This window comes from Sciurus carolinensis, chromosome 7 (genome assembly GCF_902686445.1).
Source record: "Sciurus carolinensis chromosome 7, mSciCar1.2, whole genome shotgun sequence".
Taxonomy (NCBI): Eukaryota; Metazoa; Chordata; class Mammalia; order Rodentia; family Sciuridae; genus Sciurus; species Sciurus carolinensis.
The window spans coordinates 34,670,195-34,683,743 of record NC_062219.1 but is presented as its reverse complement, the minus strand read 5'-3'; the positions used below and the strand labels follow the sequence as shown (position 1 = coordinate 34,683,743).

General features: G+C 38.0%; 1 protein-coding gene across 6 annotated transcripts in view; it reads left to right on the top strand.

The window, feature by feature from the left end:
* Positions 1–13,549, top strand: part of L3mbtl3 (L3MBTL histone methyl-lysine binding protein 3) — a 112,406-nt gene that overhangs the window by 70,075 nt on the left and 28,782 nt on the right. For all 6 annotated transcript variants that reach the window (XM_047559419.1, XM_047559414.1, XM_047559418.1 and 3 more), the window contains 2 exons: positions 2,675–2,789; positions 4,426–4,528. In XM_047559419.1, the coding sequence (XP_047415375.1) occupies positions 2,675–2,789; positions 4,426–4,528 (218 nt within the window). The remainder of the gene's footprint in view (positions 1–2,674; positions 2,790–4,425; positions 4,529–13,549) is intronic.

The following is a 13,549-nucleotide window of genomic DNA, read 5'->3' as shown; positions in this document are numbered from 1 at the left end:
ATTAATACATACTTTTGTGCATATTTATATTAATCTGGTAGTATATTTCTGAATGCATCCGTTCTTGATATCTAAACTAAATTTTATACCAGAAACTTCAACTTCTAAAAGGCTCCAGATGCCTACGAGCATAGTTTGTAGATAGTATTAGATCTCTCTTCAGTGTCTTGTGTATATTAATCTTAGGTAGATCACCTTTAAATTGCCAGACTGAGATGTCAGTTTAGATGAAAACTAGGAAAGGATGTGGTATCACTAGATATAATAGCCCCAACATAAACATTATTTTTATTTATACTTGAGGAAAATTAAAAAAAAAAAAAACTCTTTGATTTGTGTTGCTGTCAAGATTTTTGGAGACTGTACTGCCCATATGGTAATGTCCTACTTAAGGTCAGTGGCTCTCAATTCTGACTGCACATCAAAGCTACTAAGAAGTTTAGTAAATGGCATACAGGTGCACAGAACCTGAGTCAGATCTGTGGAGTAAGAACCTTAGGGGTGGTTCTGCCTTTTTCTTTTTCCTTCCTCTTCTCTTTTCCCCTCAGTATTCATAGATAATTCTGGTGTGTATCCAGAATCACTTACCTTGTTGAGGATTTAGCTCACTAACTAGAGGCAGATACTAAATTTTATGAACTTTACTTGTTTATAATTAAGGGAGCGTGAGTTATGTTAACATTCATTCCTACATGAAAGAATCTAGGGATGGCAAGATCAGAATAATTGGAGTTTCTTGTCTAGTAAAACAAAGATGATCTACTCTGATGAATTGAAAATCAGAATTCTTAAAACTTATAATGTCATAAGTTATGATAGCTCGTTTGTTGGTAGAATTGATGTTACAAATTTGTTTTTTCAGAAAATTGTCATGAATGTCATTCTTAATGTTATTTGAACGTTATTTTTGATCAGAGCAAAGGGTGGTTTTGAGTTAATTGTGAGTGCTGTTTTATATTCAGTGTATGTGAATGATGAATGATTTTATTCCTGATTCTTGAATTCTAGATCTAGTTATTCCTTCTAACTGGCTGTATGACTGTTAGCTAAGTAATTAGTCTGTCTCTTTTCCTTGTTAAAATTCTGTGATTTCTTTCAGGCATGGAATTCTGTGAGACTTTGAATGTAGGAAAATTATTTTTTAAACTGCAGAAAGTGAGTTCATTGCAGAGGACATTATTTTGAACCCATAAATATGTACTTTTAATAATTGCATATTATTTATCCTGTGAACATACCATAATTTATTTAACCATTCTGCTAGTGGATCATCTGGTTACTTTCAGTTGTTTTCTATTACAAACAGTTTTGCTAAGGTGATCAAGTTAATGATGATGTATTTCACATGTTGATTGTTTTTGCGAAATAGCTCTCAGAAATGTCTCACCAGTTAACGCTCCTATCAGCAGTCTGTGGGAGTGCCTGTTTATTTTCAAAAATAAACTTAACCAGCTATAAGAATCACCAAAATGTGAGCATTTTTATTTTTGGCAAGGTGGTAAAGAATTGCATCTTGTGGCTTTAATTTGTAGTTTTTTTAGTTTTAAGTGAAATTATGTCTTCATTCGTTTACCAGCCACTAATATTTATTTTCTTGATAATGAATCATTTGTATCTGTCATATTTCTGTTGGAGTTTTTATCTTTTTATTTTGATATATGATGTTTTAATAAATTAAGGAAGAAGGTGCCTGATTACCTGTGTAGCTTGTGTATTTTTTGAGTTTCTTGTGGGTCTTCCATCTTGTTGTGGTAATATTTGCCACTCTGAAGCTTTACATCTCTTATGTAATCAGAGTGGTTAGTCTTTTTTTTTTTTTTTTAAATGGGTTTGAATTTGGTGACTTGAAATGATCACAAATAAATTCACTCTGCTTTTTCTATAGTGTTTATTGTTCAACTTTTAATATTTGAATTTTTAATCCATTTGGCATATATTGCCTTAGAAGGAGTGAGAGATTAGTAGACTTTAAAAAAGAAATCAGTGGGCAGAAAAGGTAAAATATATAAGGTGTTTCAGTATTTCCTTTCATCTTAAAATATGAAAAAAATATATTCTGCCTAGAAGATGTAACTGATTCCTAGTGACATTGACTGAAAGACCAGCTGCCCTTTCACATGGTGATCAATAAAGTTGACAATACTGCTCTTTATGTCTTTGGGAGACATTCTAGTGATTTATAAGAAAAAAAAAGATATTAAAAATGCATTTGATGGAGAGGTATTTTGTACACTGGATTTATTTACAGTAGGATATTGAATTTTTCTTTTTTAAACCTTACTTAACATCTACTTGGAAGGTCTTCCACTACACTTTTCCCTCCTGTGTCCTCTTGTTTCCTTTCCTGGTTTTTCCAGTTGTTTAAACGATATTTATGGGTGTTTGATGTAGAACATAGGAAGATGCTGTAATAGTTTCTGTAATCGTGTTGCTCATGATGTTGAAAGATACACACAGTATACCTATAGAACTGATGTTCAAAAGCCTTTGGCACTTATTGTTTAGATACTATCTTGAAGGTATCTAAAGGACCTTTTGTTTGACGCTGTGAATAACTGAAATGATTAATTGGGCATCAAATCTGTAAGTTAGGAGACGATACATATATTTATGCTGTGGGCAGAACTTCTACCATAGGAATTTTTGTGACTGTTAATGTTCTTCTCTTCTCCAGGTTCACTTTGATGGCTGGAATGGTTGCTATGACTACTGGATAGATGCAGATTCTCCTGACATTCACCCCGTGGGCTGGTGTTCCAAAACTGGACATCCTCTTCAGCCTCCCTTGAGTAAGAGACACAAGGATAACTTAAATATTTCCATTTTCTTTTGTAGCATGCATAATTTAAAACCCCTTTTCCTTCACTTTTTCTCTCTACTGTATATTTCTACTCTCTATAATCCTTTTTTTATTAAATTTTTAATTATCATAGTCACAAAAACATAAAGGAAAAGAAATAGTGCCTGAAAAAGTTTGTTTAGATGTTCTTTTGCTTTTATTAAGTAAACATTGCTTTCTAAAATTAGTATTGCCCAGTGAGGCAACTCATGCGTGTAATCCCAGAAACTTAGGAAGCTGACGGCAGGAGAAGTCGCAAGTTCAAAGCCAGTCTCAGCAACTTTCTGAAACCCTATTTCAAAATTAAGAACTAGGGGTTGTACCTTGGTGATAGAATGCCCCTGGGTTCAATCCCCAGTACTACCAAAACAAATAAACAAAATCCAATAACAACAACAAAAAATACATACAATATATACAGTATATATACACACACATACTAAATTTTTGAAAGACAATTTGTCAGAATATCTAAATTTAATGTGTCAACCATAATAGGGACTTTATAGTATAGTTTTGCAAAATGTTACCATTGGGAGAAACTGGGCAGTGTAAAAGATCTTCCTCTGTATTATTACTTAGAACTATGTGTGAATCTACAGTTATCTCAGTAAACATTTGAGTTTAATTCAATTTTTAAAGAAAGATGAACAGAGAGAACTTAACATATCATCATCTCAGTTTTGGAGGAGGATAAATACCTTGTAAGAAAAAATATAGGAAATATGACATACTATAGTCGTTTTTTTTAAACTCAGTGTTGTTTATTCACTTCACTTCTGGATACTGCTTATAAACTGCTTAAGGGCACAAAACAGGTACATGGTATTCATTGCAGCATATCTGAAATAACAAAACTTGGAAACATTGGTTAAATAAATTGTGGTGTACCATACTGCAGACACTGTACAACAGTCGTGAAGAATATTAATGTTGCCACAGGAAGATTTATAAGACAAGTTAGAAACCAAAGGAGAGTGTTTCAGAGTAGTACACATCTGTATTGTACCTTTTATGTGGCAAAATAAAACCAGATACTTGATATATGTGCATACACACATATAGATTGAATCTGAATGCTTAGAGTCATGTTAGGGAGGGCAAAGCTTCTCTCTGTGGCCCAGATGAGAGGTTGGAAATGCAGAGAAGAGCCAGAAAGGGGGTTTGTAACCCTTATCCCATATTGTTACATAGTGTTTGAGGTTTTCATAGCGTGTGAGTATTCTATGTAAATCATATAATCTATTTGATAAAAATTGTTTAAAATTTTCTCATTAAGATTTGGGTATCTTACATAATTTATGATGTTTTGAAAGAGATCAGAGTTTACCATTTCACTATTAAAGAAAGATAAATCATGTGAATGAAGTCATAGAGAAAACCCTTTGAAAACAGAGACCTAAGATATTTTAACTTTTTTAGAATCTGCTTGTATTACTGTTTGTATATGTTGATTCAAAAAGTGGATTTTTAGGGAATTTTTTCCTTCCCCTGTTCTGATCCTAAACATTTAATTCTTACAGATGTCTGCTTAACTTTTTGAACTTTTTGTCCCATCCTTTTTTTTTTTTTTTTTTTTTTTTAAGGCCCATTAGAGTTAATGGAAGCTTCAGAACATGGTGGATGCTCAACCCCAGGATGTAAAGGGATTGGCCATTTTAAGAGAGCCAGGCACCTGGGTCCTCACAGGTAAGTGCTCAGTGCTCACTACTATTCACGTGACAATTTTCTTTCTTTTTTTTTTAATATCCGTGTCTTTCTTTCTGTTTTTTTTTTTTTCCCCTCAGTTGTAGATGGACACAATACCTTTATTTTATTTATTTATTTTTTTGTGGTGCTGAGGATTGAACCCAGTGTCTCACATGTGCTAGTCAAGTGCTATACCACTGAGCTACACCCCCACCCCTTCATATGACAATTTCTTACAGGGTCGTATGATGGCTGCCTATTACATGTATGTATGTATGTGTTGTGTGTGTGTGTGTGTAATGATTTCCTTCTGTACTAATAGATGTGAACTAATTTTAAATTTAGATCCATAAGAAATGTGGTTACCATGGTGACTATGTAAAATTGAAACATATATCTGAAGTTAAATCTTGCTGAGAGAAAAATGCATTTGTGGTTTAAAATAGATTTACTCTAGCTATTTGACTTTTTGTGGCAATCTGGCTTGTTTTACACATGTGTGACTTCTAGTTATGTTAAGTTTACCATTAGTAATGAGAAGGGGCTCTGTTGAAATTACTTTGGTAGAATATTATGTGATTGGGTGACTTGACAGTTTGAATAATGAGAGGTTAGATTATTATAGATGAGCAGTAAAGATCACAAAAAGGCACAAATATAATCAAACATGAGAAAGTGGAGATGAGAAGTGTTGTTTCAATATTTTTCTCTTACTCATAACTAACTAAAAAAGGAAACTAATCTACATTTTCATTTTTTGGGGGGGTATTAGGGATTGAACTCAGGGACACTTGATGATTGAGCCACATCCCCAGCCCTATTTTGTATTTTATGTAGAAATAGGGTCTCAGTGAGATGCTTATTAGTGCCTCCCTCTTGCTGAAGCTGGCTTTGAACTTGCAATCCTCCTGCCTCAGCCTCCTGAGCTGCTGGGATTACAGGCATGCACCATCATACCAGCCTCTACATTTAAATTTGATGTTATTATTTGGTTAATTTGGGGATCTTTGTAGACATTTCAAAATATTATTGAAATACCAGTAAATTCTTGTTATTTAACTGGAACTTTTAAGGAACAAAAGCATCACCCATTTGGTGTGTATTAAAATAATAATTTGTCAGTGTGTTGTAAACTCATGTTATTGAATCACCTAGTGTGAAAAATTGTTTATCTAGTTTTCCAAGTTTGTAGAGGTTGTGAATCTAGGTCTTTAAAATTCTGAAAATGTTCTACTCTTCTTCCAAGTTTTAATAGGAATTGCAAGATTGGTATAATTATTTTCACCTTGATATAGTTTCCTTTTTCTTTCATCTCTGTAACCTCCAGTCCTGCTTATCTTTCTTTTACAGTACTCCTCCCTAATTTTTTATGAGGGTTGGTATATTCCAGAATAAAAAGTTTGAACGTAGGCTGATGATTTGCAAATATCCATTTAACAATCCTTTTTTGTTGCTGAAATTGCTGCAGACCAAAACTTACTGTATTAATTTAAACTGAATTTAAAATACTACATCTTAGAAGTTATTAAATATTGCCTAGTGAAGGGAATTGGATTATTTTTCAGGTATTATATAAGTCTAAATACCAGAAATAATTCATGAGCATGTTAAATATCCATTGCATATTCAATAAATATTTGTGAGCAGCAGTTAGAATAATGAAGGCTTATCAAGCATTTGTTTACTCTGTGCAAGGATTGCTCTAATTGCTCTACACAATAGCTTTCAGAACAACCCAATGACACCAGAGCTGTAGGGCCACTGAGACACTAGAGAGAGGTTTCAAACTTGCCTTACAACTGGTTTGGTGAGAGCACAGTGTAGCTCGAGGCTCTGTATTCTTTACCACTTCCCTCTGGCTGCTTGTCAAGGCACTACTCCGTGAATTGTCATCTACCCAACTTTCAAAGACTCATGCACTGATGGAACTAGAAAGCTGTACACAATTTAATTAAAATGTAAGATACAAAACAATAATTAATGTTGAAGCTTTGTCACATTTACCTTACCAGTATACAATCTCATGATGTTCATTGTACTAAAGGCAATTTGCTTAAATTGTGAAGGAAAAGAAGAAAGAAAGAAAAAAAAAAACCAGGTGAACACTGACAGTATGTTGTTGGGATACAATTGAATTTTTATTTGGTCTTCTGGGGGGGGGGGAACTCACCTCAGGCTGGGGATATAGCTCAGGTGGTAGAGTGCTTGCCGCACAAGCACAAGGCCCTGGGTTCAAATCCCCAGCACTAGAAAAACAAACGAACAAAAAAACCCACCTCACAGCAATGCTCATAGTCTTTAGCAGTGTTTAGGTCTGAGTAGGAGGTTTGCTGTAATGGTAAGGTCTGTGTGACAGTCATGTCTGCTCCCGGATAGCCCAGCCACTTTTCAGGACCGCCTGGGCCCAAGTGTGTAGGTGGACCTTGAGGGTCCCCCAGTGGGGCCCCTCCTATTTCACAGTTCCGGTGGTTATCTTAGGGCATTTCTTCACAGATGTAGTGTTGTGCTTGTTCAGAGAAAGGAGGAATTATGAGATACATGGATGAGTTTATGGGGATATGTGGTAAAGAAACTCTTCCAGCAAGGTTGGAATGGTTCTGGAGAATTACTCCTTTTCTTGACGAAGAGGCAGAAGTATACTTAGGGCTGAGAAGATCAGCCTTGATGAACAGCTCTTTTCATTTTCTTGTCACATACAGGGTGTAGCTAGCAGATTCCGTGCTGAGGGCAGAATTGGTGGTCAGGGGCCTCTGGACAGAGGAACGCAATTCACAGAACAGGAGGGAGGCCCCAGCTTCGGCACAAGTGCCCTCTGCTCTTCTCAGCCTTTGTACTGGGTTTTCTTAGGCTCTCTGAGAGGCTGTCCTATTTTCAACGCTCAGTGCTCTTTTTCTGGCAGGATATTAATCCTTAAAAGGCCCAGCCTGCTTTCCATTTCTTTAGTAGACTCATGGAATAGCTTGCTGCATCATGGATATTCTTTGAAAGGTTCATTTCACTGGCACTTATTTTCGTCCTTGCAAAGAATGCTGCGTTTAGGAAAACATAATGAGAAAATTCTCTTTGGATTAATTTACTGAGAAACTGCATAAATCAAAACATGCATTCTTTGCTTAGATAACAAGGAAAGATGCTCTTTTAGCAAGAATAGTCAGTTTTATGAACACATAAGCAAAAGACTGTGTTTTGACTAGCATTTGTTGCTACCATCTCTGAAGATTACAAATTGAATTTGATCCAAGAAGTGTTAGAAACAGAACATACATCTCAGTAATGAAGTTTGAGAATGTGACCTTTTTATAATGTTGAAATAAAAATGATCAGTGAGAGTGTCAGATGTGGGTGTCGTGTTCCCTAGGGAGATTCATAGCCCTATTACTTGATTCTAACCCCCTAGTAAGAGAGCATTAACAGCAGTGATTGGTTAAGATGTAACAGGGACTTACCACACACTGGTCTAAGGACTCATGTGTGACCTCATTTAATCTGCTCAGCCAGTCTGTGAATTAGGCACCACCTTATGGATGAGGAGGCTGTGGTTTGGTGCCTAAGGGAGTGCTCAGGATGGTGTGTTAGAAGAAGCAGGACTCAGCCCAGCCCTGAAGGGTATCTGTGTCTCTGCTCTTCACAGCCAAGCTCTCTTGCAAAACACAGTTGCCTGATAGAGCCTATCTTGTGTTTTGGTCAGGACAGAGTGTGGGAATGATCATGGGAGCATTTAAACTAGAGATCTTGCCTGACTGTTTAAATAAATATATTTACAGTAATAAAAGTTTTTAAAGTGGCAGTGGAAAGTAGTGAGTAAGGTGGTTCTTTCGCCTTACCTAATGAGTGGACCAATGTTTTCTAGGAAAAACAGCCCCCTGAGAGGCACTATTAGGCAAGTATTTGTCTAAATGACTGATATGGAATAATTTGCTAATGGACCTGGGTGCAGCCTAATGAAGCCCTTACAGGAGAGAACAGTATAATCCTATATTTTATCTCTCTGCTGTGAAGAATTGCTTGATGGTGAAGAGTTATATGTGAATACGTGTGTGTGCGCCCATAATGGAATAATACACACGTGTTTGATGAATCAAACCTTACTAACGTTTTGTCGCTAGGATCTTAATACATGAAAAACTAGAAATCATTATATGTATTATGAGAACCTAACTCTTTGAATCAACACAGTAAGTTTTCATAGTTTTAAAAATAATAACATATTTATACATTACAGAAGAATTATTAAACAGAATACTCAGCATTTCTAATGTGATACAAATCACAAACCTCTGGTGCTCCTTTAAGCAGGAGACATAGGAGTGACCCTAATTCCATGAAAACATGATCATCTGTGAAATGCAGTATAGTTCTTATTCTAAGAGGTAGTTAATGTGGGTGGATGAGGTCGTTAAATACTTGGCATACGTCTGTATGTTGGCTTGCCTTGAAAGGCATCAGGTAAGAGCTCTATGACCTTGAGCCAGTGCTTCATCTCTCTGTGCCAGTGTCCTTATTTGTGAAACAGGTGACAGTAGTATCCGATTATGAGGAGGATGTGATAAAGTGCTCGGAACAGTACCTGGCATGTAGTAAGTGTGTGGTATGTTTGAGTTGCATATGTCTAGAGAACAGGTGGCAGCTCCGTGCTAGAAAATAGTACTTTCACATCAATTTCATTGCCGTGTATTAGCAATAAGAAAATTGTTTAGTATTGCAAAGCACTTTCCCCATATGGTACAGCAGTTAAGAGACAGCCAGAGCTCATGATCTAACTCCAAGAGCTAATTGAGTGACACTGCCCAGTTCCCCTCTCCAAACCTCAGTTTCTACATCTGCACAATGAACATTATAGTAGGAACTGCTTCTAGGGTTGTGAGAGATGAATTAAGTAAGATAAGTAAAGCACCTAGCCTGGTAAGATGCCCATTGGGGTCATTGTTGATGTCATTCTCAGTTTACTGAGACTGATAAAGAAGTAGCCTGGAAAGTTGTGCTTGATCCTTACTGAGAGGAGGGCAAAGCAGTGAGAGTGTTCAGAACCAGGCTTCCTGCTTTCTCCTGCAGCATGCCATCCCCTGTGACTGCGGCATGCTTGTGTTTGGTGGCATTTCTGTATCACCTCCTGCGTCAGGAGCCAACTGGCATTCCTCTCTACCCCAGAGTAGAAGGCAGAATGGATGGTGTGCAGGCATTTTTTATTTTTCTCACGGCTCAAAAGAAGAGAAAGGGTCAGTGTAAAGTCTAGAGCTGATCCTCACAGGGCTCCCTGGGGGGATGATCTTTACCTGCTCATTAGTAAATCTCTGCTGAGAACTGTGGTTAGTTTTCCTACTTTGACTTGAGAGTTTTGAAATTTCTTTCTGACTCTGGCAATCTCTTGTCCAAAAAAAAAAAAAAGAGAGAAAGAGAGATTTAGATGGTACGCATCATCTGACCAGCACTCCTGCTTTCCTCTTGGCTACCCAAGTTTACATAAGGTAATCAAGAAACGTCCGTTCTTCCTTCATTTATTCAACAAAAAAAGAAAGTCCTGCCCTGAAGAGCATGCAATGTAAATCATCTACGCTGTGCCTGTGGTGTTTCGTTGGGGTCCCAACCATCCAAGAATCCTGCAGGTCTTTGCATTGTTGGGGGTTGATGGGGCTGGGAACAGGACCTCTATGTTCTTTACTTGCTTTGTAGCCCATCACATTCCAAGGTAAACACACACACTCTTATTCACTAATTCCAAAGCCACCAGCTTAACAATAAGTGAAACTTGATGATTGTGTTATTCTAGGATTAGCAGCACACTGTCAAACCAAAACATCATCTTTGAATTTTTTTTTCTTCTGTTGTCAGAATATTCAAGTAGATAAATTTGCAAAAAAATATATAATATGAGGAACAAAGAATAGAATGGAACCAACGATGGCTAAGATCTGAGGCAGGTTAATTTCTTTGTCAGAAAAAGAGAACAGGAGCAGCAGGAGGAGCTAGTTGTGTTTTTACTCTTCTGGAATGGAGGACAGAGAGCAGGTTTCACTGGAGATGATAGATTTTGGTTTGAAACATGTCTATTATTAGGTGACCTAGGATATCTGAGTAGAAACACCTGGCAGACATTTGAATTCTGTCTAAAATCAGGAGCCCCAAGGGAAGAGGATGGTTCCTTTCCTCAGGTGGTGACAGTGTGGGCAGAAGACCCACCTGACCCAGTTGGTTGCTGCCATCTGGGTTTTCCATCTTGAGGAGCGGTGTGACGGCAAGTCAGACTTGGCTTCTGCACCACTGTGAAACTGAGGAATAGGTGAATGTGTTGGGGGGAGCTTGAGGTCAGTGGCATGAATATTGCAGCCCAGGAGCCCCGTCCTCTGCCGACCGTTCCAAGGGACCATGCTGGTGCACCCTGCTTTCTGCCCGAGCCTCATTGTCCAACTTTCCTCTGTTCCTCTTCTCAGCAAGATGAATAAAACAGACTGCTCATTCTGGTGAGCTGCTTCATCACTGTGTGAGCTTGAGCAAGTAGTGTTTCTATTTGGATGGCTAATAACCATTCTTTAATTCCTGAGATTGCCCCAAATCTACTTCTTCCTAGTCCTTCTTATCTCAGAAAAAGAAAGAAGTAGTATCTCTGTAAACCAATCCCAAAAAACCAAAGGCCAAATGTTTTTTTTCTAAAAAGTGGATGCTGATACATAACGGGTGGGCAGGTAGAGGCGGGGGTCTGCAGGTAAGGGAAGAATGGAAGAACTTTGGATTGTGTAGAGGGAAACGAGGGGAGGGAGAGGGCTGGGGGAAGGAAAAATGGTGGAATGAGACAAACATCTTTACCCTGTGTACATGTATGATTACACAAATGGTGTGACTCTACATCGTGTACAACCAGAGAAATGAAAAGTTGTACCCCATTTGTGTACAATGAATCAAAATGCATTCTGCTGTCTTGTCTAACTAAATAGAACAAACAATTAAAAAGAAAAAAGTGGCACTCTGTTACCACCGGTTCTTCAAGCCAGAAACTTAAAGGCTGTTTTCAAATTCTTCCTTTATACCCGTGCCATCCCCTGTTCATTCACAGGTCATCTTGGGATCACAGAAGATACTATGATGGTCCTTTTCATTTTTCCTCAATTGCCGCCACACATATTCTTGTCACCATCGTGTTTTTACTCTTAAATGCCTACCTGGCTCCAGTTCTGTCCCCTTGAAATCTAACCACAAGGCATCCTGAGTGATCTTTTAAATTTTAAGTTAAACCCTATCATTCCCTTATCAGAAGATCTCCTAGAGGTTCCAAATAAACCCAAAATAAAAATTTGTCCCCGTGACTGCAGACTGCTGGGCCTGTATCATCCTCACCCTGTCTGCATCTCCTGGGTCATCTCACTCTCACGTGCTGGCCTAGCTGGTCTCTCTCTCACTCAAACACTCCTGGCTTTACTTCCCACATCCTCGACCACACTCTCCCTTAAGAGTGAACTGAGCTTTACTTCCTGACCATTAGGGTCCTGCCAGATGCTGCTCTTCCCTGGAGACCTCCATCCTCTCCTGTGTCATAGGGTTTTACTTCCTTCATGGCATTGATCCCAATGTGAAGTTCTGTAATGTATTCGTATGACTGTGCATTGTCCATCTCATCCTAGAATATCAGCTCCATGAGATCAGGGATCTAGCCCTTTTGTTTTCTGTTGTATTTCTAAGACCTGGAAAGGTATTTAGCACATAATAGATATTTGATAAATACTTACTGAAGAAATGATTGAAATAATCAAGACTGAAGTTACTGAACTTTTTAAACCATAGTGTGTCTCCTGAAATGCTTTCTTCATAGGGTGTTGGGAAAATTAAGCAAAATGTAGCATGAGAACCACTTAACACAGTGCTTCATCTATAGTAAATGCTCCATAAATATTACTGGCTATTGCTTTGTTATTGTTGGGTTAATAGTTAATGGGTGAATTTATATCAACACATGATCAGATGTTATTTACTTTCTTCTTTTGCTTAACCAGTATAGAGTAGCATGTAGTTAAATGAAATAAAGGTTGCATTTTTTTCTTACAAGTTATCAGTGATAAATTTTATAGACCATTATGAAAATTACCTGGTAGCAAAAACTCTTCTTTCTTTTCAGGAGTGTGTACCAGATTCTCTTGGTAGAAGGTAGATATGTACTGTTTAAAATTTCCCCTGGATAATTATCAACATTGTCACTATCACCTCAACTAAAGAAAAGAACACATAAGGCATGAATATAATTTACCTAAGGACAAAACCATTTCCAGATTTAAGAAAACTTCCCGGGCTGGGGCTGTACTCGGTGGCAGAAGCACTTGCCTAGCATCAGGATTCCCAGGAGGCCCTGAGTTCCATTCTCAGAACTCCAGGGTGAGGATTGGGGGGTCAGAGGGCTTCATATAAAGTCAAGACAGGCAGTTAGTTGGAGAGGTCAGTGAGATATAGGGTTCCCCACTCATTTTGGAGACTGGAATGCTGAGGCCCAGGCACGGGTGTCTACTAACTAGTGTTAAATTAACAATTAATGACTTTGATTTCCTCTGCTTAGATAATAGGAACCATCACCACCATCAGACCTGAGAACTCTCCTGCAGGCAAAGAGGGAAGAGGAGGGAACTAGATGGGTGGTTATCCAAGTTGGCTTCTGGTCCCTTTTTTCACATTAGGGACATTATGATGAAAATGGCAGATGTGTCCCTGTCTGACTTGTGGGAGGATAATGACAGAGCAGCAGTGACTGCTGGCATTAACTATAGATGATGTGTGTCGAATACATTAGCTATAGGTGCAGGACTGGGGATGGGAATGTTCTACAGGGTGTCCTCCCTCCCTTGGAGGCAGCAACTATTACAAAGGAAATTAAAGAGCTCTTGACTGTCTGGAGCCTGGAGGATCCCCTTAGGAAGCAGATGTGCCCCATTGACCAGATCAGTCTCTCCCACCTCTCTCACCAGCTCTCCTGTGATGTCTTTAAGCATTTCGTTCTCAGAGATTGACACCGCTCCAACCCTTGAATAGTACAAAGAGAATCCT